Raw genomic sequence first — 26,895 nt, forward strand, 5'->3', positions numbered from 1 at the left:
AAGTAAGGAGGAAGACACTATTTCTTTCTCTATTTAATTTAGATTACGCAATTCAGATAATGTATCTCGTATATATCATTCAGAAATTGCATCCCAAGATATTCGATACTCATAAATAACACAATAGTTTCCACTTTCGTTCATTTAAAAACGAGGGTCATATACACAAAGTTGTTTAAAAAATATAAATATACAACTATATTAATTTAGGTTTGTTTTAGATAATTGAAAAGCGGATTTTAAATTTATTGTAAAATGTTACCGGAGATTTTCTCAGCTTTCTTTATAAAAAAAAAATAAAAAATACCAAAACATCAAACAATTCGAATAAGAAGCTCTCTTGGTCTAACCTTTCTAGCCTTTATTTGTGACTAAAGATTTAGAAATTCAGCTCCGATAGTTAAAAACCCTAAAAGCTCATGGTTAGCGGTATGAAAAAACAAAACAAAACAAGGATAGAGAAACACTTTTGCAAACATCTCTAAAATGACTCATGCTTATTCTAAACGTAAAGATTTTAATGATAAAAATTAGGAATTTTTTTATTCACAAATTTTATTAAAAAAAAATAAAAAGCAACGCTTTATAAAATAAATCGACGCGCTAATTTAAATATGAACTAGCTGCAACCAAAATAAACTTCTCCAAAAATAATTCCGAATCAAGCATCGCAATATGTGCAGCCCTACCGATGAATGAGTCTGCTGAAGAAGGCATTGGATGATAGACGGTATATCGTATAATATTGACGGTTTCCTGCACCATCAATGGATTCAAAATATTATCAAGCATTTCTTTATATATGCGCCCTAAAAATATATTTAAAACAAGTTAAACCAATTTATTGATTAAAAGAAGTTAAATTAAAAACAGGTTTCTAAGTATAAAATTGTTAAAGATCGATTCCTTCTCGCATGCGTATTAATCTTAATAGCCACAGTGAAAAAATAAATCATACCATGCTCCGTGTTCCCTTTCAGTACTTGCTTGCTCATTTCAACGCGTGCAGAATGGAACGGAACATAATGGTCTTGAACAGAACTTACCAACAAAACATTTTTGAAATACTGAAAACCTAGAAGAAAACAGTTATTGGCATGATGAAGCAGGAAACAAACCTAGATAAAGCCAAAAGATCTCACATTGACTGGTGTGTGTGTGTGTGTGTGTGTGTGTGTGTGTGTGTGTGTGTGTGTGTGTGTGTGTGTGTGTGTGTGTGTGTGTGTGTGTGTGTGTGTTTATATATATATATATATATATATATATATATATATATATATATATATATATATATATATATATATATATATATATATATATATATATATATATATATATATATATATATATTAGGGTAGGTCGATTTTACCCCGAACCATTGCGTAATGTTGCAGTAGCTGGAGGTAGTTGAAATGAGATACCTCAAAAAATTTCAGCGATTTTCGATGAAAAATGGTTTGCGGATTTAATTTTAAAGATTATTGCGATTGTACGAAAAACGCCATAAAAAGCGCGATAAGTGGAAATTAAAATTTTCAATTGTGAGAATATTTTAAAAAGTTTTCTAAACACCTTTTTTTATAATTTATGATTCTAAACTTACAAAACGTTGTTTATCTATTTTAGTAAATTTTTGAATTTATTCAAAAATATCATCATATGAATGGGAATAATATTCTTTTGACATATATGCTTGACGCATCTTTCTGCTAAACAATTTTGTTAAGATGCAACTGTGTCGATCCTCAAACCCGTAAACGTAATAGGATGCTTCCGATACTAGCTTAACAGTTCACTCTACACTCAGGGAGTGAGATGGGAAGTCCGGAATATTTGGCTTAACAGAATTGTCTATGAAGTATTGAATTTCTTAAATTGTTAAATGTTGCGTAGTAGAAGGTTCCGTAACGTCTGGAGCAGTGAGGTCTATCAACTCATATTAGAGAATTTTTTTCAATTCATTTTGAAAACTGGTCAAGTTCATTCCGTAAATATAAAATTGTGATCAATACTGCGTTATGATTGTGTTTAAAAGAATAATAAGATAATTTTTTTTAGTTACAAAGTCAATTAAATAATTTAAAAAGATACCTTTGTCTAAGAGTCAGTATTGATTGAAAACCATGATTTCGGATCTTGTTGTCATCATCTTTAATCATGGCATTGAGAATGTTTTCTGGTCTTAGGCAGAATGCGTCATTTTTAATGTTCTGCTTCACAATTTGTATCACATCATTAAATGGGAGAATATTTAGTCGAACGATTGCAGAAAAAAGAAGACGAGGAGAATCGTGCAGCTTGGATGATGTCTTTATTTCAAACCATGCTGGAGCATAAACTTGAACAATAGAGTAGACAAGTTTTTTTTAAAGACTGGTTTGGTTGATTGTCTCTTGTATATAAACAGAGAATGTGAATAGCTAGAGATTAACCACCTTGCATGGTTAAGTGGACCAATTTTATAAGCAGCCCATTTATCAGCAATTTTACCAAATCCTACTCCTTTGCAATACTTAAATAAAAGTCTTTGATCATTACTAAGGTCTCTCAGTACTTCTTTTAAAAAATACCCATAAACTATAGGATTTGTGACAGGTTCAAACAAAACTTGATGTGAATCCTGAATATTTTCAGCACATCTTTTGCCAAGAAGGCCACTAAAGCTTCCTGGTCCAGTTGTTACACCATTTAGTTTTTTAAAAAGAGCTCTTAAACGAAGTTCGTTTTGATGTAGCGCGCACCCAATGAGGTGCAGTTTTCGTTTTAACAACTCTTCAAGTTTTACCACTAAACCACTTATTGGGCCAGTATTGGTAGTAGTATTATCAAGAAGAACTGCCTGAATACTTTCAACACTGTTAAATTCTTGTAAAATACTGAACATCTCTTTTGCAAGTACTAAACCAGTTGCGCCAATAATAGGAATTGTTTATCAGTCAAATAGGTTCCAGTAGATTTTTCATCTTCATAAATAAATGTGAAGTGATGTTCAGGTTAAATAGATTTTTTGAGGAATTCCCCTTCAGGAGAGTTTATTATGCAAGAAGTTCGAGTGGTCTGATCAAGTTTGTTATCCACACCAAGGCAAATTAACTGATTTTTTTTTTTCTAGATCTTTACCTTCACTAAATATCTTTACTTGTGCTTTAGCCCTATCTAATTTATACTTGTCAATTAAGATGTGATTGATATCAACATCTTTTCTCAAAATATGTTAAATGTCATGTAGTAAAGCATTTGCAAGAGCTGCACCTAAGTTAGACAAACACTCATTTCTAACTAATTCCATAGCAAACCTGGGAAGTTTAATTAAGTTGTAGTCTCCAGGAAATTTCTTTATCGGTTGTCATTCAGCTTCTTCCTGAAAGAAATTGCAGCATACAAAATTTCTGTGTACTTAAAATGTATCAATAAAATTACAATAAGTTTACCTCATTTTCAGTTGAACAGCTAGCTTCTTCCGATGACATTGTTTGTTGTATGAGAGATTCTGCTTTATCAACTACCCTTTGAGATAGTTGTTGTCGCTCATTATCAATCCTCTTGTTTCTTTTGAAAGCTACTTTATCATCTAAAGAAAGTTGATAAGCTCCTTTTGGACCAGTTTTCTGCCTCTGATCTTGAAGATAAACTCTATCTTCAAGAAGTAATTTCGCGTTTTGAGGGCAAGTACATATAATATGTTCTTCTGAGCAATTCGCTTTATTGCATGATACTTTTCTATCACTGCAAGGTAGCATATCCAATAAGCAAGAACAAGCAGAAATATCAAAAAGCTTATCCAAATTTGCATCAAGATTTCGTTTGGTACTTGGTCTACCATGCTTGTGAATAATGTTTTTCACCAGAATGAGAAGATCCTTTACCTTTCTAGCAACAGATTTGTCAGTTATTAGAGGTAGATTAGGATTCACTGCAGCCCAAATTGATTTTAAATTACTTTTAATTTGCTCAGTAACTTCTATGATATCTGCATTTGGCTTTACATGAATAAGATAGCAGTATTGAATAACCTGTCTGTAAGTACTTGGCTCCGTCATTAATAATTCACATGGACCACCACCATACTTCTTTCCACTTGTTTTTCGTGTAATAGGTATAACTATAACTTTCGGCATTTTTTTATTGTTGATAATATTTGTAATTCTTGTTTAAGCTTTTGTTTACTATTTCATATTTATCTGTTTATTCATTTAACAATCGCCAGATGCCCTAAATTTAATTGGCTGCTGTAACTTAACAAACATTTTAATTGGTTGCATTATATATTCAAAACGAGATATTTTGAAACAAGATACTTGTTTGGAATTTAAAATTTCAAAGATTGAAATTCCAAATATTTTAGAAACTTACAAATTTAGGGCACTTGAAAACATTAAATACAAATCCGCAAGCCATTTTTAATACAGTATTCCTGAAATTTGGTGGATTAGTTGTTATACCCTAGTTAAAGTAACTGCAACATTACTCAGTTTGATATTTGAAAAAAATGGTAAAACTGATCTACCCTTATATATATATATATATATATATATATATATATATATATATATATATATATATATATATATATATATATATATATATATATATATATATATACACACACACACACACACACACACTTAACCGTAAAATTAATGCACCACTTAGAAACTCCAACTTATTTTTAAAAATATTATGCATTTCCCGGATTTATCAATTACAAAGATGATAATGATGTTTATTGTTATGCCTTTTGTAGGTTTTATTTTGTTTCCCTTATCTAATTTTGAAATTATAGCAGCTTTTCATTTGCAGCATGTTTTGCTCTAATTAAACCTCACTTCTAAAACAAAAGTATGTATTGATTTTAAATTGTTTTAACAGTAGAAAAGATAACTGTCATTTAAGCAATACATCTGTTTGCAATTCAGCGTTCTAGACGAAATTTAAGTCGTGATGAATGTGTAGTAATTACTTTGTCCAATAAAGGATTAACAAATCGCAAACTTCGTAGAAGATTTGGAGCTTCTCATAAAACAGTCGGTAGGTTTCTACAAAGGTTTGTAGAGACCAATGATCATGCTAGACGACTTGGCCAAGGCAGACCACGAGCTACCAAGGCCATGGAGGACCGATTTTTAATGCTTCGAAAACTGAGAGAACGGTTTGCAACTGCACGAAGTCTCCAAATACAACTTGCTGAGGCTCATAGAACTGCTGTTAGTCAAGATACCATAAGAAGAAGACTTGTGCTTTAAATTTACAACCTCAGACAGCAGCTACTGGTCCCAAATTATTTGTAGACCACCAAAGAAACAGATCGGTTTATTCAAGAAGGCATATAATTTGGGAAATACATAATTGGGGACAGGTTTTATTTACAGACGAGTCAAGGTTTTGCCTTGTATATTCTGATTGCTGCCTAAGAGTGTATAGAAGACCAAATGAAAGATATTTTGCTTGTAACATTCAAGAAACCACTTCATACGGAGGCGGCTCATTGATCATATGGGGCGGAATATCTTTAACAGCTCACACAGAGCTTTTTATTTTTGACAGTGGACGTCTGACTTTTCAACGATGCATAGCAGACATTCTAGAACCTTTTGTGATACCTTTTGCACCGTAACATTGAATGATACATACATTGGAGATGGATTCCTTCTTATGCAGCATAATGTTAGACCACATACAGCACATATTGTTACTGAATACTTAAATATATTATTATTCAAGTTTTGGAGTGGCCAGCTTGCAGTCCAGATATGAACCCAATAGAGCATCTTTGGAACATAATATGACAAAGTCTTATCCGAATGTGGGAAGATATCCCTCAAGAAATGATTAGATCTCTAATTAAAGTATCCCACGGCGCTGTCAGGCTGTAATCGCATCAAGAGGTGGTGACACTAACTATTGATATGTCAAAAGTGTTTCAATTTAAGCTGTATTAGTGTGCATAACAATAATAATCATTTTACTTTATTTTGTTAAATAAACCATATTTTTAGTAATAGATTTTTTTTTTTTACACCATTCTCAAATTCAATTTTGCTATTATCATCAAAACAATTATGTTCACATGTTCTTTTCTTAACATGTTTGTCAAAATATATGATAACATTAACAATTAAAATAAATCGAAATGTATAACTGGTGCGTTAATTTTGCGTTTAAGTGTATATTAGTACTTATATTATGTATAATGTATATACTTATACATTTCGATTTATTTTAATTGTTAATATTATTATATATTTTGACAAACATGTTAAAAAAAGAACATGTGAACATAATTATTTCGAAAAATATTTACTTGAATAAACATCAACTTACCGTTAGTTAAACTTAACCGGTACATAAAGGTGTCTCTAAGATCAGTTGAATCATTTAGGGCTAACTGCACCAGTGAACCTCCTTTTTTCCATTTCTGCATAAGCCACATCCCTAATAAAAGAATGAAAAGTGTTACCATCTTTTTGTGTAAATAAAACCCAGTAAAGGTTAGAAAGAAAAAAATCTTGCAACTCTTAAAAAAACCTCTCCATTAGAATATGAATATATCTCTGAAATTCTATCTCACCAGTGCTAACCAAATTACTGGTGTGAAATTGAATGCCAAGATGAGGTCCAGAAAGCGAAAGAAATGTCCAAAACTTCGTTCGATACTCAAAGAGATGCGAATGTGTAACAGCATTTCTTATAATAATATTCCCCAAAGAATGACCAATAAAACTAAGAACAAAAATCATCAAACTTTAACAACATGAGTTGATGTTCCTATGGATGAATAATATTTAGATGGAAAAAGTAATATTCTAACTTATTGATATAATTTTTATTGCTTTATTGCAATCGAGAGACCATTTTTTAGAATATTATAATTAGAAATACAGTGCTTTAAAAAATACAAACGCGCATCAGGTTTTTTTTTTGTTTATATTATAAATATTTTATTCGAATCATCATAAAATAAGAACTAATCAAGGCATTGAATTTTTTTACATATTTAAACAAAATCCTACATTAATATGCCATATTAAAACAAATATTATTTTAGAAACTTTTGTAAAAAAATAAGAAAATAAACCAAAAAAATATGATAAATCAAAAATGAAATATCAAATTTTTGGCTAGTTTAAATTTAGATCAAAACCAAGTTTTCTAAATAGCTTTCAGTTCTTGTTAGACTAATTCTTTAGTTGACCTCTTGCTCTTTTGACTCAAGTCTTGAACCTAATTGACTTGATTAGCTTCAAATATGGTGATTGGACAGGCAAAATATTGCTAGCACTACTTTAACATTTGGTAAAACAAAATGCTTGCTATAATTTTAAGCATTTATTTATTTACAAGAAGCTTTTTATTTTTATTTCTTTGAAGTTGTTTGCATAACTAAAAATTACTTGCTTCCACTTTTCCATGGACCAAGTAATTCTCTCCTTTTACCACCTTAATATTTAAATCTCTTGAAGTCACATCAGTTTTCTGATTATAAAGATTGTCAGAATGATAATAACCCATGGGATTTGTGAAATATTTTGAAGACTACTTAATTTTAGTAGTAGTAGTGGAAGCTGTAACTGGTAAAGTCAACAAGTGTGTTTCCACACTTTGACAGCCTATTCTTTGTTTAACTTTTCTCTAGCCATAAGTCAATTTTTCTTTGAATCCATTTTGATTAACTGAATTAACTGTCACTAGGAAGATTTTTCCAGTTTATTGATGTTCTGTTAAATAGAAAATTGTGCCTCTATCATATCATAAGCTGTCCTCTTGTTGAACATTCTGTTTTGAATTTGAAATCTTTTACTAGCTGAATTTGTTCTAAATTATTAAATAATTTAAAAAGCTGAATTAGATCGCCTCTTTCTCATCATTTTTAATGTTGTAATATTTTATCACTTCAGCTGTTCTTAATGTTAATATACTCAGTTCAATATTCAGTCAAGTTACTCTGTGTTGAACCTTTTCTAACAAATCTATGTCCATTTTAGCTTGTGGTGACCATACACTAAGTGCAACTCTAAGTGAGGTCTTATAAATGTCAAACAAATATTTCTCAATAACTTGACATCAAAACTCATAAAACTTTTTCTTGTCATTCCAATCTTTTTATTAGCTTTAGATGAAGCAGCAATCATACTATTTTTCCATTTTATGGTTTTTGAGAATACAACTCCAAGATCTCTTTCCAAATCAGATGTTTTTAAAACGATTCCTTCCATGCTTTAATCTCTAGACTTATTTTTATAACCATAATGCATCACTAAACATTTCTCCAATTTAAACTTCACTATTTGCTAGACCACTCAATCACATTTTCTAATCTTTTTGTAAGTTTAAAACCTTTTCTTTTGTACAAACATCAGCAAATAACTATAACCTTTCAACTTTAATAATAGTCTTTTATGAGGAACGGTGTCAAAAGCAATAGTAATTCTGCAAGTTTATTTTTTCCAATAGTATTTCTGGGATGTTATTTTTTAGACAATATAATATGAAGTCCAATATTTCCAATATATTTGTTGTACATATTTACTCATTTGCAAATGAGTTTATTATAACGCAGATATTTTTCTAAACACAACCTAAGAAGAATCATCTTCAATCATAAATACATCCTGAAACTTTTTGGAGTTGAACTAAAGTGAGTTTTGCTTTGTTTTTTCAAGTTTAATTGATACAAACATATTACACATTACAATAACATAAAATATAAACAGGTCATACATCTTTTAAACCAACTTGTTTGCAAAACATTCAAACCAATTTGTTTTCAAAAATTCTAGATATACTTGCATAATCTCTTCTTCTATAATCAAATATAGATTTTGAATCTTGGTTAAATTCAATTTCTTACATAAAAGGTCCCAAGACTGGATTAGAAATCACATGTGACAAACTCAATTCACTGGTTGTGAACAATAGATCAAGAGTATCATTAAAGGTTTCGTTAACTTTTTGAAATGTTGGAATATCAAAGTGCATGTTAAAAGAAGTTAAATTAAAAACAGGTTTCTAAGTATATTTTATTTATTATATTATAATTGTTAAAGATCGATTTCTTCTCTCATGCGTATTAATCTTGATAGTCACAGTGAAAAAATAAATCATACCATGCTCTGTGTTAAGCTTAAAGTGTTGTATCAAAAGCATGTCACAAAAAGTTTTATAAAACTGATGTTCAGATTGAGCAGTTTTCCTTTGAACTTTATACTTTTTTGCTGGTGAATTAATTAGTACATTACAACTTTTAAGCCACTCATCCAAAATCAATTTTATCATTTCTACTTACAAATACAATTTCTTTGTTTACAACCAACTTTTTTAAAACTAAGTTTATATTATTTTAAAGGGAGATAAATGCACTTAAAACAATAAAAAAACATATCAAAATCAATTAAGTGGTTTTTAAAATATTTTTAAAAAAACCAATCGGTCATTATCATTCTGACAGTCTTTTCACTATTGTTTTTTAAGTATCTCTTACTCTTTTTTTGAAGGAGGTAGTTTTTTATAACGATTGTTGATAAGTCTTTTAAGTTTATAATAAATTACCCTCTTACTTGGTTAAATATAACTCCTATTCCATGTTTCAATTTTTAGTTTCTGAGGCAATAATAAGAAACTGATCATCTTTTTGCTTTACTTTATCATAGAGATTAAGCTTAAAATGCTAATGCATCTATGTGCTCTGAAACCACTGCATTTAATTTTAACATTCATGTTAAGCAATCTTTTACATAATTTGTTTTTATAAAACTAAAAATAATAACAAAATAATACCTGATAAATTATGATAAAAATATTGTTTAAAAACTGTTAAATCACCCCTCATTGTATAATTTAAACTTGCTAAACCAGTTTTTGGAAACTTCTTATTTAAAACTTACCTCATTTTGGAAACTTCTATTTTTTGATCGCTAATGTAGGCTTTTATTTCTTCTACTAAACGAGCTGTCATGATGTCAATATCACAAAAAGTATCATCCTAAAACATTTTAATTCTAAATTAACACTAAAACAATTAAACTTTGATAAAATTAAATCTAACTTTTTACCTGGTTTACTTCTGACATTAAGAAATCAAAATTTGCTAGAGGAGCTGCCATTTCTAAGTAACATCTTACAAGTCGCAAGTCATCTCGATTCCCTGATGGAAAATACATGAACATGAATAACATATTATTTGATGCTAATAACTAATACCAGTCATGTCACTTGTTATCAAAATGTTTAAAGTACAACATGACAAAACAGTAAACTATTTGTTGAATGCAATATATTAAGAAAGTGCTTATTGTACCAAGTTTAAGGCATGATTTTTCTTCACAAAACAATTTAAATACATTTTAGTGTAAAGAACTAAGATTTTTTTGAGGTTAATATGATTCCTGTTAGATTCTTGTTTTTTGATACCTGTTTGAAAGACAAAGTCAAAAAAGCAAATGCTTAGGATGTCAAGAAAATCATTGCAAAGCTCTTTTTATTACAATCTTTTTACCCATCAACAGGTTTTTCTTAGATAAAGTTTTAAAACACAGAAAGCTGTTTTTTTCTCACCATCTAGTCCATGCACACAAACAACTAGATGAACATTTTCTGTGGTTGCCAGAATTCTTTGGGTAAAGTATTCTTTCACATTGATTTCATGCTGAAAATGACTATAAAAACAGAAATTTCTGTTTTTGTACATCATGAAAAAACTTCAACAAACATAAGTTACCAAACAAAGTTAAGAAACAAATTTTTATTCAACTGTATACCATGCTTACCTATAGTTGTGGAATGGGTAGTTCAAAGTAAACTCCAGATTCTCTTTTGCTCTTTGAAATCTGCATAATATTAACAAAGCAAGTATGAAGACCTTTTGAGACTAGCTTGAAAACTATTAAATCGGAAGTTTAAAAACGGTTTTCAGTATTTTAGTACTTAAAGAGATTATGTCGAAAAAAATTAACACTTTTTTTAAAACTGAAGGTTATTTAAGTAACAATAAGGGGAAGAATTTAGAAGAAAAAAACACCTATTAAGTACCATAAACAAACAAACAAAAAAAATTGCCAAGAGCTTTTGTTAATAGAAGGTTCTGAAAGGTGCAAAAAATATCATGAAGATTACCATGTTAAACTTAACCATCTTACATTGAACCAACTTTTATTTGAAGAAAAAAAAAAGACCAAACCAATTGTTTGAATTTTCTGTTAGTATCATATTTAAACTAACAAAAAGAAAAAACTGAAAAAACTAAAATACTTAATGTCTTTTTACTTTTGACAAAAAATTGTTTAAGATTGTTTTTGTTTTTTTTTTTTTAAAAAAAAACAAAAACAATGTTAAACAACTTCTGAAACTAAACTGTCTTCTTTTGTACATTTGTATTGCTCAAAATTTTTAAATTACAGATGTCTACTGCTGTACACTTGTACTGCTTGAAACAGACTTTTACCTAAGTCTGGGTGTTAGGCTCTTTTAACCTTGAAATTCTCTTAAATTAAAAAAAAATTGTGCTGAACTGGCAGGCTTGTTTACAATATAGCCCCAGACAATTGTTCTTTATCTTGCAGAATTTTCCCATGTGAGAGATAATGACATGCACTTTACTGATACTGAGACATGCAACTGTGTATTTTTTTCTAAAGAGGTAGACTGAATCACTAAAGTCTGTATCTAAATCTTCCGTAATAGCTTCTCACAACTCAGTCAAAAACATAGATAACAGCCATGTATGTAGCAATTTATAAAGGTGACATACTTTCAAATTTTCTCATCAGAGTTTGACTATTGTTGTCTATTAAACAGACACCATGCATAGCCTTTCTTTTCAAATTGCATAACACAAACCACTTGTCGCTTTCAGGCCAAATAGCTCTCAAACCATTATAAGTGGTATTTATGGGCTCAGTAAGCTGATGCAGTTCTGGTGGTGCAACTAGCTCCAATACAAGCCTGTTAGTATCAATATTTTTTCTGCACCAATTATTGATAAATGCAAAAGATTGCCAAAACCCTAGGCTTGCTGCTTCCTTCCAAAAAAACAGACTTTTCATATTTTTGTAATTTATATGCTTTTACGCCAGAGTCCATTGTCTAATGATCTGTGATTTTTACTTGAAGCATATGTTGTGGCATCATGAAAAACGAAGAGACAAAATTCGAAGAATCTTCCTCCACCATCCAAATCAATCTTTACAAGTGCAAAGAGATGTGCAGCAAAATGAAACAGAGATGATCCCAATCATTTTGAAACATTAAAAAAAAAAAAAATGTTTAAAACTGATTTTTTTAGCCTTAAATGATAAGAAATTGTTAACATACTTTGATTTTCTTAGCTTAAATATAGTAGTAACAGAAATTACAAACAATTTGGTCAGTTGATATTTTTCATCCAAAAGTTGGTTCAAGCACATTGTAAGCTTACACAGTTAAAATTTATTTTTTGAATACACTTAAATAAAATTTCAAAGATAATACATAGGGATGATCATTAATGTTTTAAATACATTTTACCTTGACAGGTTTTCATTTGCTGCAGGCACATATGGAGGTGATTGAAGTGTCATTTTGTATGAATTGCGCTTACTTGAACTGCTCTTAATAGCAGGAAAGCAACTCCAAAGTTTGGGTTTTCCAGGTTCTGAAGGAGATGGTAAATTGATTACTTTATTATTATTTTCCAGAGCTCTGTCAAAAGAAAAGGAAGTGTTTTTATTTTCTGCCAAGTCTAAACCTTCTAGAAATAAAGTATCTTTTGGTGGTGGCAAAGATTGTTCAACATCAGTATCATTTAGTGGTGAGTAAAAGAGAGATCTTCTTGATGCTGAGGAATAAGTGTATCTTTTAACAGAAGAAGTATATGGCCTGCATTTTTTTTCTGGGTTCATCTCCCAAGTCAGTACAGAGCTCTGATTAATGCCAAGAGTTTCTTTAGTGTCTCTTAAAGACAAACTAGGTAAATTTGCAGAATCAAATTTACCAAGTTTAGTATATATTATAGGGAGGATAAAGTCAGTGGCTGAACTATAACTGCAATCAATGTAAGGAATGGTAATTGATTCATTAGTACCATTCTTGTGATTAATTAAGTCATTAGAAGCTAAAACATTAGAATTATTTACAGAAATTAAACTTGCTGCATCTAGCTGAGTTGAGTATTCTGGCCCTGTTAAATCTGTTTCTTTCATAGAATTTCGCAAATCAGATAGAGAAAAATCCCAATGATCCAACATATCATATTTATAGTTCTTAATAAGGTTGCTCTTTCTGGTTGATGAGTCTGCTATATCTATACCTTCATCACTTTTATCAAAATGCATAGTCAGGTCTTCTAAGTAAGTTCCTCTTTTATTTGTAAGATCTTCTTTTGAATTAGAAGTATTATTTTCAGATTGAGGTAATCTTGTCACAAAACCCTTTGGACCTAAACAAAGCATCTAGAAAAATTAGGATATACTGAGGAATAAAAAAATAATGATTAGGAGAAGAACAACTTAAATAAAAGGAAAATCTTCAAAAATATAAAAGTAGAAATATAATACCTTCAATACTAACATCCATGTCAACAAAATCACCATCTACAATATTTTCATCAACAGTCATGGAGAAATTTTCTTGCTCTACCAAAGAGAAAAATTCGTAAATAAAAAATTATAAATCTGAGACATTTTTTAAAAATTATATTGCAACACTTGGTGATATTTTCAAACAGTTAAACGTCGAACCTGATTTGTAATTTTTTTTCCCTGGAATATATTTGTCTTCAAATATGATTGGTAGTGTAGAGCCATCAGCGTCTAAACTTGTGCAATGCAACTTTAGAGGAGGTATAAGTTGATAGTATAAGGAATTTCTCACTACACTTGCCATTCGATTATGTTGAGATGTGCTAAGTTCATGAGATGAGCATAATGATTCCCAAGGATGTTCTTCTGTAAAAACTGCTTGTTTAATATGCTTCATACGATTGTTATGGTGCTCTTCTGCAAGTTTTTTTACTAAAGACTCCTTAAAACTGAACTGTTCTAGAAATTGCTGCCATAACATACCTAGTTCAGTGCTCAACAAATACAAATCATCTCCCATACGCAAATAGTTTTCCTCAGCAGTGCACAGCAAATCAAATTCATTGTTCAATACCTCAAGTTTATTGTAAATATCCATTTTGCTTAGTCCCACTTTAGAATATTCTGGCAAAAATGATATGCTCCAATGATAGTATAAAAGGAGCTGCTCATACAGCTTTAAAAGTTGTAAGCAAATTTTACGATGAAAAAAGGATGCATTATTTTTTTGTTGGTTGTCTAGTTTTTGTATTGGTGATAAAGGAGAACCTTTACCAAATAAACTGCTATAACAAAGCTGCCTTACATTGCCTGACTTACCACTCCATACAGGATGCAGCACCTTTAAGGTAGCTAACCATGGTTGTCGTATAGCAGTTATGCATGAATGAATGGTAAAAGTAATAGCACCAAGATGAAAATAATCAAATAGGATGGGTCTATGAGCATGATAAGACTGGTTTAGGGTGAGATGCATAGTAAGTGTCTTTGAACTCGCAAACTCTAATGATTTAGGAGTTGCAGGACTAAAAAAAAGAAGATAAGCAGGCACACAATTTAAAAGTTTATGGTAACCTCATATGCTTAAACTTATATATTCAGCTTTTTTTTTTAACTATACATATTAGATATAGGAATGCTATACTAAAATAAATATAAAAATGTTAGTCTATTATTTGAAATTATTTGAAATTAAACAGAAAAATATCTACTATGCAAAGGCTCAAAAGATACATCATAGCAGACATAAAATTTATGTAAAAACTTTTTTTTTTCACAATATTATTGGCATATTACAAAAAAAATGTTTCATAATAACTTCTATTAATGACTTATAACTTCTAATTAACTCCCAGTGCACATTTTGTTAAGTACTTTAAAATGTAGCTTTTTAAACAATTTTTTCAAGTAATAAAATTAAATCTCATACATAGTTATAATTAAATAAAGCTTAGATATAATATAGATACAGTTAGATGTATTTTAGATATAGCTAGATTATAGATATAGTTAGATAAAGTATAAATAAAATTACAATATAAGTATAGCTATAATAGTATAATAGATATAGTTAATGTAATAGATATAGTTATAGTAAAACAGATATAATTAGATAAAGTATGGTTACAATTATAATAAAAGTATTGTTATAAGTTACAGGAATTTTTATTATCTTGTTAACTCTCTTACTTTCAGCAACTCAAATTTAATAGTCAATTATTTTTATACAATAAATTGGTGCCATTCATTTACTATACTAACATAGCAGTTTTTGTTAATAACCCCCTCCCCCCTTTAACTATAATTTCAAAAGCATGCATTTCTTTAGCAACCATTTTATATTTAAATTTATTACAATTTTTGTTTTTAGAAATTTATTACTATTTAGTGAACTATCAAATAAGAATATATTCACTCATCCCTGCAAAATTAAGGCTGTTCTGTGATGTCAGATACTCACTAGATTTTACCAATCAAAGTAATATATTTACTTGTATTTATATAATGAAAATTTTATATATATTTACATAATGAAAAAACGAAAGAAGCTTTTAACTTACTACTTTCTTGTGCATTCTGCGTAATATAATTCAAAAGTTATATCTATTTTTTGTAGAAGTTGTGATTCAATCTGAAAATGAAAATCTTGCTTTTAAAAAAATAATTATAAGCATGTATATATATATATATATATATATATATATATATATATATATATATATATATATATATATATATATATATATATATATATATATATATATTGAAAATATTAATTGAAGGTTTGTAAATTCATTAATATAATAGAGATTGATTGTAGGATTTTGAATTTTGATAATATAACATCAAGTCTTATTTGAGGCTATTATTTACATTATATTTTATATTAGCTGACTTGACTTAACAAGAAGTAATGTTAATTTTTTTTATTATTATTTAGACATTAATTGTACAATTTAGTAGTTTGAAGTTTTAAATTATGCATAAGTTATACATAGCAGAGGTTTAATTGAACGAGAAAAAGGTCACCTACAAAAAAACCTCAAACTACATTGTTATAAGTTTGAGGCTCACCAAGTATTTAAGTTTCATGGAACAGTGGTTAGTGCAATTCTAGTGCTACTACCCTTCAGGTAAACATGAATACTATATGCTTTATCTAAAATTTCTTTGAATATCCTTTAGTGAAGGGTTATTGACAAATGCTCCTAGTAGAAGTTGTGGTACAGCTTATCCTACTGAATGAATGATCAACAGAAATATGTTATCTTTTACATTAGTTTGTTAAATATGAAATATGAATGCCACGCATCTACTCATTTGTTTTGTACATTATAATAATACTTTTATTAGCATTAACCCTTTATATTCCTACCTTACTTCCATCCATTAGCATATCTATTTTAAAGATAAACTGATCTTTTATTGAAACCTCCTCATGCTTATAATAAACTTCAAACGTTTTAGAGATAGCAGTGTTAGAATGTTGATCCACAAATGCTTTAAACAAACAGGAACTAGCCTTAGCATCTAAAAAAAGTTTCTAATAAAAGTTTACATTAACAATCATCATTTTATATATTACATACATTTATATATTCAGCAACATATTCAACTTTAAGCCAACTGGGTGACGAACAGATCCATCTCTTTTAAAGGTAGTCTTTGCAGTTGTCATTATGCCAATAACTGCCTAAGTCACCATTACCTACAGAACTGCTAACAATAAAAACGGAGCCTACTTTTATTAATTGTAAGATTTAAACCAAAATATTGTTTTAATACATTTTTTAAACAAATAAAAAAAAATTAAAGCAACTTTAAATATTGATAATTACCCTTTTTTTCTGTGGATAGTTGGCAACTAATAACAGAAAGCAATTTTGGTGGAGACTGCACCAAACATCTTATCTGATAATATCTACAAAAGTGTTAAAACTATGTTTTAAAAAAATGAATTTAATCCAAAGTTTTTAAAAAAAACTTATCTTTACTTCTAGAATTGCATTTTCAGAAAAAAATTTAAAATTTAAAAAAAAACTATATCTCAGGAATGAGAGATTTTTATTTTTCAACTGTGTCTATTTGGTTAATCAAAATCATCAGGTAGCCTGGTTAGTCAATTAAAGTCATCAAGTAGCCATGTAGGTATGAGAAAATCGAAAAAGTGTGAGGTAAATATTTATAATAATGAAGAATTAAACAATCATATGTCTACTGCCCATTCTCAATAACAGCTCCATAAAAGCAAATTAGCTTTGGGTAACTTTTGAATAAGAGTTATTCAAAAGTTACTCAACCTTACAAACACATTAGCATCAAAAGGATGAGATGAACAGCAGTACTTTTGATACTATGAAGTTGCTTGTAATATATAAACTTTGTTTAGGGCTTCATCATAAATTACAAGCAGCTTCACAATACCATTTATTAAAAATCCATAGATCTATTAAAATTTAACTCCTTAAATTCAAGAAGTTGTGTTACCAAATTACAAACTTAGTTGAAGACATTAATAAAGATCTTTTTTTTAGAAAACAAAAATAAATTCAACAAACACAACTAGAAGCAAAATATATTCATTGCTATGATCACAACCTTAATCAAGTCATAAAAGTTGTTGAAAGTACTCCAGAGATTGTTCAATTTTTACAACTGTTTAAGATATTTAAAAATCTTTCAAAGTAAGCCTTATATAAGAATAAGAATATTCTATCAAACATAACAAGAGAATCCAAAACTGCTGAATAATTGTATATTTCCCACTTTTTTAGGCCATTATATATCAGTTATAACTTTAAAAATACATAAAATTTTTAAAAATCTAATAAATGAAATAAAGCTGAAGTAAGTAAAAAATAGTGGAAAACCATAATTTTTTTTTTCTGAAGATATATTTGGATAAAGTATTATCTTAATTTCTCCAAAATAAAAATTATTGATTATTAAAATTGATTTAAATGATTGATCATTAAAATTGAAAATCTAATAGTTTTTTATGATTTTTTAATCATAAAAAATTACAATTTGGCTTAAGGTTTTAAAAACTTAATTGACACTTTAATTTCATGTATCAAATTGCCATCATTTTTTACATATACTGCTAGATTATAAACTAAATTCAATTTAGAATTATTTATGATTGACAATCACCAGAAGTTAGTTATCCATTAAAGTGTCCTAACAATAGAATAAGAAAAATTTAAGACTATGAATTTTTTTTAACTCCCAAAATTATTTGTTAATAAACATGTAAATGAAAATTTAACAATTTTTTTATGATAAACTTCCACATAATAACATAACACTATAACAAAGTGTTATAGTTCTTATTCATCTATATAGTAATTGAAAAAAAAAGTTACATCATTATCATCATACACACAAATATATTTAAAAATAATAAGTAGAATTAATTTTTGTAAACTTAAAAACTCTTTTTTTAAAACATAAAAACATTACTCATCCACACTGAAAAAATAAAAACATTACTCACCCACGTTGAAAAAGATCTACATTATAAAAACTATCCAACTCCACAACAACCTCATGAGTGACTTGCAGATCTGACATCTTGAGAAAGGTGAATGCAGTAAGCTTGTTTTTTTAATTAACATAAAGATCATCACTCTTCACTAAATATACATCAATTATGCCATGCTTCTTTATGTCTGTATAAATATTATAAATATGTGTTTGTCCCTGTAATATTGTGTCATTATAATTTATTTATTTGATTTATAAACAATGTGGGTTTTAATCATAATTTATCTAAGAGACATTTAACATAAACACTTTTATGCTATTATGTAAATATAAGTTTAACTTCCATGTTATCAATTTATGTAATTTTAATTATTATTCATATTAACTTCACTAATTTGAATTAACATATCAATATGCATAATTTTGTAAGATGGAAAATAACACAACATTTAATGCTCCTTTAATGGTGAGCTTCATATATATAGATGTTTTGGCTAATTACTTCCTCCTGGTTATATATACATCTATACCATACTATACCAACACTCAATATAAGTAGTTTAAGTGTATGGCAATTAAATTACGACTTAAAATCAATGGTTAAAAGCATGGTTCGTTACAAGTAATTATTTTTGTACTTAAATTGAAATAGCATGACAACGTACTGAGATGTAGCAAGTACCGTACCTATGTAAATTTCACTTAGTTAAAGGCAGCGTTTTTAATTCTTTCTTCTTAAACTATATTGGTGCGTGTTAGACGTCCCATCTCTTTATAGACCGATCTTTTTCACTGTCGGTTTTTTTAAAAAGGCCGATAGTTAGAGTTTCTTTGCTTTAGTTTTACTGTAAGTTAACTTTGGTTAATATACTCATAGTGCGAATTACGCAAAAGGTTATTTTCTTGGAGTGGTAGGCATATATGCTGCGTATACAACGATGTATACAACGATGTATACAGCGATGTTGCAAGATATTAAATAATGTTTAAAATATTCTTTCCTTAGTGATAATTTTTTAAAAGAATACTACAGATCTTTATTCTTAGAGTAAAAGATTGCAACAAAAAAAAATAATAAAAAGATTTAGCAAAACTATTTATCTGTTTAATAATTGCTTATCACGAATTGTGTAGTTTATGTTGCACACAGGAATTTTTTTTTTAAATTTATTTCCGTACACTAACGATGATGTCGTGACGTCAAGAACTTCATACTCAAATGTCAAAAACAAAATTAATTTTCAAAACTGTAATTTCAAGAATAAAATTTTAGAACAAATTTTTTACCAATTTTAATCAGTCAGGAACTTCTAATTCTTGATTTATTTGGTTTTCAAGTTGAATATTATAGAGTTGTTGTGTTTTAGCGGTTTTTGTATTTTTTTATTTTTTTAATTATTGATCTGGTTTTCCAACGCACACTGGACCCGAAAATAGCTCGATTTTCACCATCTGATGTCCCATATTCGAATAACCCTAAAATTGATCAACTGCAATTTTTGAGTTAGTCGCTCACAAACGAAATGTAGCTCAAGTGTTCAACAGAAAGAGGATTTCTTGAGTTTTTTTGAAGAAGCTGGTGATGAAAAAGATGTCCACGAAACATTTGATAATGTACTGTTAAACCCCGTTAACTCGAACACCAATCAATCTTGAACTATTTTCTTTGATCCCTTGAAAACTCAATTAAGGAAAAAAAGTCTCTTAAATTGAACATTGGTTAAGTCGAACCATTTTCTTGATCCCTTGATAGTTCGATAGGGATTTAACTGTATTTATAAAAAGTACTAGACCATGAGGTTTTTTAACATGTATGTATTAATAATATATATGAAAAATCAAAACTGGGTTGTTTTAAAACAGTTTTTTTTACAACAGATGCATCCGCAGAAGCATTTGTGGAAGCTCGTCACTTTTTTAAAGTAAAAGGCACAATAAGTTAACAAAAAAACATCAAAAAGAAGAAAACAAACATGTTAGACAAAGATGAATTAGATAAAATTAATAATAAATTAAAACAAGAAAATACATCAAAACCAATCATAGATCTTTTTTGCTGCACCTTTGCAAGTATAAATAAAAAGTACAAATTTAGCTCTTAAATTATTGTCAACCATTGATTTGAAACCAATGATCAGTGAATACTGTTAGGAATGTTCTAAGACAAACGAACAAGTTTTAGTTGCAATCTTAAAAGTGGCAGCCATATTTGCAATAGATGTTTGTAATAAAGTGTCACTGACTCATGCAAGGCCCTTGGCTCACGACCATAGGCGCCGAGTTCACGGGGGCAACAGGGGCAGTGCACCCCCAGGAAATTTATACAAATAATATATTATCACGGATTATCATGAGGGCGAGAGTATCTATTCGCCCCCGAGATAATCCGTGATAATATATTATTGGTATAAATTTCCTGGGGGGGCACTGCCCCTGTTGCCCCCGTGAACTCGGCGCCTATGCTCACGACAAAAACTGAGAATATGTTTTATAATCTTTGAGTAAAGCTTGAATAAAAAGCTTATTAAATTTCTTCTATTTAAACATTTACGCAACAAACTAATATATACGTAAATAGTTTTTGTGCATTTCAACAGCTCTTATTGAAATAAATATTTTCTCAAAAGATAAAATATCAGCTGTATAAATCAAGTTTACTTACCTAGGCCCTATATATATATATATATATATATATATATATATATATATATATATATATATATATATATATATATATATATATATATATATTGAAAAATCTTTTAAATGAACAGCTTTTAAAGAAAACGTTTTTCAAAGTTGGAACTGATGGTTAACAATTATTGTTATGTTCATAGCATAAACCAGCGAAAGCTAGTGTGAACAGAACTTGTTTAAAGTACGGACGCGTAAATAAAAATGTAATTAGCTATTGCCTAAAACGTAGCGGCGAATCAATCAAACCTTACATAAAATGACAAACCACAAATAATTGTCAAAAATATAAATAATTAAATATATAATAAATATAGCATACATATATAAATAATGATATATGTAATGAAAATAAAATAGATATATATAATAAATGCTATGTTTAGTTTTATTTTTTATTTTATTTGATATTTTTTTTTGTTAAAAGAAAAGATCGAATCCTTTTTATATATAATGCATAACTCTGATAGAATGAAATTTTGGGGAAGATGAGTCACTCAAAATGTTCCTTTGAACAATTTTTGCCGCAAAAGTTTAATTAAAAAAAAAAAAAATTTAATTAAAAAGAAAACAACTTATAAAAATTAAGCAATCGAACGGATATACGAATGTTTTTGTTAAATTTTTAATTGGTTTAGCGAATTCCGGTATGTAAACCACAACATTTTTCTCTTTTCTTATTAAAGTTAAGAAACAGAACTTTCTGGAAATACATACAATAGTTTCAAAAATTAAAATAAGTAAACGAATTATAAGTTTTTAAATTCTTTTGTATTTTCAAGAAATTTTGTTCCTAAATATATTTTGCACCATGGTGCTATACTAAAGCATCCAATTAGATTTAAAGATGTTTTGAAACATAATAATAAAAAAAATCTATTGAAAATATCCCCCTCGTGTTTTTTGCAGCGATGTTACTAGATTATTGCATATTTCGATTGGAACTCTTCTCCAAATGATATCTATTTCTTGTTGTAGGCGAATTATTCCAACTAAGCTCAATTTGATTCAGTTGGGTTAAAATTCGGCAATCGAGCTGACCGGGGCATTAAACTTATTTTCTTTTCTTTCAGGCTTTGTCTGTGCCAGCTGTGTGGGCAGGAGTTATATTTTATTGAAACTACATACTCCATTAAGGTTAAAACCGCTCCAAATACCAACACTCCCAGCAACGCTTTTTAACCTTTTTACGACAAAGCGATTTCTAAATTTTTTTGAATAAAATTCTTTGACAAGAAATTTCCTTTTTCTGTGTACTACTTCATTGTTGCATTATTGAAAAACTACTTGCTTCTACTTTACCATAGACCAAGGGTTTCTCTCTTTACATCATCTTAATCTTGTGAGTCACCTTAATCTCTGGCCGTCATCATTACAAAAGCAATATTTTTCCTAAGTAAAATGTTTCTAACTGTATTTGAAGAAACATACTTTCTACGGTTTTCGTTGAAGGTTTTAATGAGTTCATAATAAATTAACCTTAAATGACGAAATAACCCAGCAAGCACACAATGTTGAAACAAAGTTGAAATAACGTTGATCAACGTTATTTCAACGTTGTTTCAACGTTGTGTGCTTGCTGGGTAACTCCTGTTAAAACGCAGTGATATTTTCATTAACGTGAAGTAAAATTAGAAGTAAAAATAATTGATTTCGTTAATGTGAATAAAAATTTAAAATTAGGATATATCTGAAGAACGAAAACTGAAATAGAATTGAATATAAGCATCAAAAAACGAAAATAGGAATAGAATTAGGAATTATTACCGAACGAAAATTATTGAATATTAAAAGAAATTTCGATACACTAATTAGTTTTTTTTGACAATTAATTTACAAATTTTGCATACTTGCTTTAAAATTGGCGCACATGTTTCACCATAACGATGTTATTTGGAATGATTATAGAATGTATCAATGGACCACAAAACGTGCTTGTCATTACGTTAAGTATAAATTCAATGCGTTCAATCTTTTGTTGTAAAATAAAATAAACATCTAAAGATTCTTAAGAGTTGCAAATTAATAACAGAATAATGAGTTTATCAAGGTTGTTGGCTGGTAGGAAGCGTGACAGTACTGTATGGAAATTCTTCGTTTACGATGAAAAAACTGACAAATCCAAGTGTCTAGTACAGGACATAAATAATGAGGGCGCGTGTGGCGCATTTCTTGCGGGAAAAAATTCCAGTAACTTAGTAGCGCACATTCAGAGAATACATAAAGAGACACACAAATGTTACACGGATGAAAAGAAAAAACGAAATTTTTTCTTTTCATCCGTGTAACATTTGTGATCTACACGGATGAAAATCTAAAGATTCTTAAGAGTTGCAAATTAATAACAGAATAATGAGTTTATCAAGGTTGTTGGCTGGTAGGAAGCGTGACAGTACTGTATGGAAATTCTTCGTTTACGATGAAAAAACTGACAAATCCAAGTGTCTAGTACAGGACATAAATAATGAGGGCGCGTGTGGCGCATTTCTTGCGGGAAAAAATTCCAGTAACTTAGTAGCGCACATTCAGAGAATACATAAAGAGACACACAAATGTTACACGGATGAAAAGAAAAAACGAAATGCAGAAAAAATGTTTTTGAAACGTAAAATTGATGAAATCAATTCTACATCTTCCCGAAATAGTGGAAAGACAAAAACCCAGACAATAAGAGAGAGCTTTGAACACCGAATCACCGCGTGGCCAGCGGAATCAAGTGAATATCAAGTTCGTCAGGAAAGCGTGATTGAAATGATTGTTAATACCAGCTATCCAATGGTATTGCTAGATCAGCCGTCGTTTCGAAAGATGATAAAAACGCTTGACCCAAAATTTAAATTGCCAGGTAATAATTAACACAACTAAATTTTTAAACTATTGTTTTAGATTCATTCAATGCTAAACAATTTTTAAATGTTTACCTGTAATTATAGTATGATTAATGTAACACTATAGTAACTAACTACACAAACTGATGTGCATTAAATTTTAACTGATTTAAATTTTACATTGCAGGGTCTGCAACACTGAACAAGCGGATAAACAAGCGTTTTCTTCTACAATCTGCACAACTGAAAGACTTGATAAATCGTACACGCAAAGTAACAATTTGTCTTGATGGTTGGACGAAGAAGGGTCTCACAGCATCGTTCCTTGGAATATCTGCTTGTTTCTATGACACCACCATTGATAAAACACGGCATGCTTTCCTAAATTTGATGGAACTCCAACATCCCCACACGGGTGAGATGCTTGCCGAATGTTTAAAGAAATGTCTTGACCAGTGAGGTATTAGAGAAAATCAATGTTGATTGTTTCAGACAACGGGTCTAATATGGTTAAAGCCATCAGGCTCTTACAGGAAGTGCATGCAGCTAAGAAATCTGACGAATCTGAATCTTATGAGTTTGAATCTGACGAGTCTGAATATGAAACTTATGAGGAAGAGATCCAGTCTCAGTCAGAACAAACTGATTTATTCCTACCAGATCATATTCCATATCGTCGAATCCCCTGTATGGCTCACACACTCCAGCTTCTCATAAAACCAGTTTATGAACATTATAGTGCAACCATCTTAGAAACGAGACAAGTTGTATCAAGAATTAGGAAATCAAGTGTGGCAGTTGAGAAACTTATTGACAAATGTGGGAAGTCTGTGATAACTGACTGCACCTCAAGATGGAACAGTACATATCAGATGATTGACCGGCTGTTGAAAATAAAGACATCGGTGAATGAAGTTCTTACAGAAATTGGTACATATTATTTTATTATTTATGTTATTAGTGTATATAAATTGTTTTAGGAATTTTATTAAATCTACAAAATTGTGTCTTACCTTATTTAAACTAAAAAAACGAAAATGTTAAAAAAGAGACGTACATCAATGACAATTATTAGTTATTACAATTGTTATAAGTAAACTTTAATTACAGATAGTTTACTTAAATTTAGGAATCGACACATTCAAAGCAAGTGAATGGGTTCGTCTTCAAAACATTTCTTCACTTTTGGAACCATTTGCAGTACAAACAGATATACTTTAGACCGATGCCCAGTCTCTTTCACAGGTTCTACCATCTATACTCAATTTGTAATGCCATTTACAGCGAATCTTCTTGGAGATCTACGTCAACGGTTTCAATCAACTCTGCAGCCGGACTCAGATACGTTTAATTTTCTTCCGTCTGCTGCATGTTTGTTAGATCCAACCGTTGCTGTCTTTATCCTCACACCGGAAATGGGCACCTTGTTCCATGCAACAAAGATGTATATAATAAAAGTTTGTGGAGTAGAACAAGAATTACAAGCTGCTGCTGAGTCAAATGGATCTGAATGTGAATTTGCTGCCATAAAGCGCTTTAAGTTCTTGTCAAATAAAATCTTTACAAAAGAAGGAAAGATTTATAACCAAGACAATATCACTGTTGCAAGTCAGCTGTCAAGGTATTTGGTTAACATAAGCGGTGATGAAGCGCTGCCAAGTAACGGCCTGCTCTTTTGGAAACAAAACAAAAGCAAGTATAGCAAGATTGCAATGTTGGCTGAAGATTTACTGTCCGCCCCAGCATCACAGGCGTTTGTAGAAAGGATTTTTTCACTTTATGGAATTTTAACTGTTGGTCGCCGCAATCGAATGAAAAAATCATTAGAGATGAGAACTTTTATGAAACTGAACAAAAACTTGTAACTATAATTCAACCAGATATTTTCTTTCAATTTCGAAAAAAAATCTTATTATAACTCAATTGAATCATTGAATGACTATTTTATGACTGTTTGTATGGTTATTCAGATGTTTATTACCAAGTTAAAAAATTTTTTAAATTTTTTTCTTGAAACTTATGTATTACATTATTTCTAGAAATAATGATAGGGGAGACCGGGGCTAGTTGTCAGTAGGGGTAAGTTGACGAATTGCGTTTATCTGCAGAGTCTTTTATCAAAAAGTATCAAAAATCTTAGGGAACTTTCCTAATTGACCATTTCATCTTGGGTCCTATGAATAAAACTACTATAAATATTCCAGTCACAATTGATTTACTATTATCAGTCAGGTTTTTTTAGTAGTTGTCGTTTTTCAGGATCTTTAGGCAGTTTATTGAAAGGCTTTTGGGGTTTATTGGCAAAATTTTCACTGGGGAAGCTGGAAAACAAAAATATCTTTATAAAATCAATTTTTTTTGAAATTATTATTTGTAACAATATTGAAAAAATTTATTTTTACAAAAATAAATTTTCTTAATTTATTTTTTACAAAAAAAATTTTTTAGGAGATTTTGTTACCAGGAACAAAGGTGGGGTGTTGTTTTGGCTTCATATTCGAACTACTAACTGCTTCTAACTCATAGAAATATTAAAAATTTTTTATAAATTTTTACTCACTAATACGTTTGTAATCTTTATTATAGTTTGCGCCAACTTACCCCGGGGTGGGGTAAGTTTTTGTTTTTTTTTTTTAAGGCCCAGGAAGGAGCCATAAGATTTTTTTTTTTTTTTAAATGAATGCAACTAGTACAAGTTACCCAAATTCATACACTTCAAGACTACACTTTAATTTTTTCAAAAAATTGTGCCGTTAGGACTACTAATTGCTGTAAGATTTGATAGAAGTAAAATATGAGCTGATTTAGAAACTGAAATAAGAATTAAAATGATTGAA

General features: G+C 29.4%; 3 protein-coding genes and 1 pseudogene across 5 annotated transcripts; 1 reads left to right on the forward strand and 3 right to left on the reverse strand.

The window, feature by feature from the left end:
* Positions 1-127: 127 nt before the first annotated feature.
* LOC145181596 (protein FAM135A-like) lies at positions 128-18,760 on the reverse strand. 2 transcript variants are annotated; one of them, XM_090080268.1, is made up of 15 exons: positions 18,547-18,760; positions 16,889-16,971; positions 16,426-16,580; positions 15,611-15,681; positions 13,710-14,575; positions 13,527-13,604; positions 12,499-13,408; positions 10,764-10,823; positions 10,552-10,652; positions 10,050-10,141; positions 9,882-9,979; positions 6,569-6,720; positions 6,322-6,432; positions 959-1,075; positions 128-809 (listed from the first exon to the last, which is right to left on the reverse strand). In XM_090080268.1, the coding sequence occupies exons 1-15, from the start codon at positions 18,621-18,623 to the stop codon at positions 604-606; spliced, it is 3,177 nt and encodes a 1,058-aa protein (XP_089936394.1). In that variant the 5' UTR covers positions 18,624-18,760; the 3' UTR covers positions 128-603. The 2 variants fall into 2 exon arrangements, with proteins under 2 accessions (XP_089936394.1, XP_089936395.1); XM_090080269.1 differs by lacking the exons at positions 128-809; positions 959-1,075; positions 6,322-6,432; positions 6,569-6,720 and having other exon boundaries at positions 9,887-9,995.
* Positions 2,164-3,066, reverse strand: LOC149891835 (uncharacterized). Its single transcript, XM_090080278.1, has one exon. The coding sequence runs from the start codon at positions 2,882-2,884 to the stop codon at positions 2,312-2,314; it is 573 nt and encodes a 190-aa protein (XP_089936404.1). The 5' UTR covers positions 2,885-3,066; the 3' UTR covers positions 2,164-2,311.
* On the reverse strand, positions 3,098-4,246 carry LOC149891836 (uncharacterized). Its single transcript, XM_090080275.1, has 2 exons — positions 3,432-4,246; positions 3,098-3,361 (listed from the first exon to the last, which is right to left on the reverse strand). The coding sequence occupies exons 1-2, from the start codon at positions 4,116-4,118 to the stop codon at positions 3,347-3,349; spliced, it is 702 nt and encodes a 233-aa protein (XP_089936401.1). The 5' UTR covers positions 4,119-4,246; the 3' UTR covers positions 3,098-3,346.
* Positions 18,761-23,740: 4,980 nt separating the features above from the next.
* On the forward strand, positions 23,741-25,947 carry LOC149891837 (uncharacterized; annotated as a pseudogene). Its single transcript, XR_016449992.1, has 3 exons — positions 23,741-24,075; positions 24,246-24,988; positions 25,188-25,947. The product of XR_016449992.1 is annotated as an uncharacterized LOC149891837 (transcript).
* Positions 25,948-26,895: the final 948 nt, after the last annotated feature.

This window comes from Hydra viridissima, unplaced genomic scaffold, assembly GCF_058129835.1.
Source record: "Hydra viridissima isolate aposymbiotic clone 2 unplaced genomic scaffold, HvirCarnegie_v1 scaffold_2, whole genome shotgun sequence".
Classification (NCBI taxonomy): Eukaryota; Metazoa; Cnidaria; class Hydrozoa; order Anthoathecata; family Hydridae; genus Hydra; species Hydra viridissima.

Bases quoted from the DNA above. Each gene is read 5' to 3' on its own strand.
- LOC145181596 (XM_090080268.1), bottom strand. From the start codon at position 18,623: ATGTCAGATCTGCAAGTCACTCATGAGGTTGTTGTGGAGTTGGATAGT. The intron at 15,682-16,425 runs GTAGGAATATAA...TTTCATTTTCAG, and splicing joins TGCTAATGGATGGAAGTAAG to ATTGAATCACAACTTCTACA. The intron at 10,142-10,551 runs GTGAGAAAAAAA...ATTTTCCATCAG, and splicing joins TTGTGTGCATGGACTAGATG to GGAATCGAGATGACTTGCGA.
- LOC149891836 (XM_090080275.1), bottom strand. From the start codon at position 4,118: ATGCCGAAAGTTATAGTTATACCTATTACACGAAAAACAAGTGGAAAG.
- LOC149891835 (XM_090080278.1), bottom strand. From the start codon at position 2,884: ATGTTCAGTATTTTACAAGAATTTAACAGTGTTGAAAGTATTCAGGCA.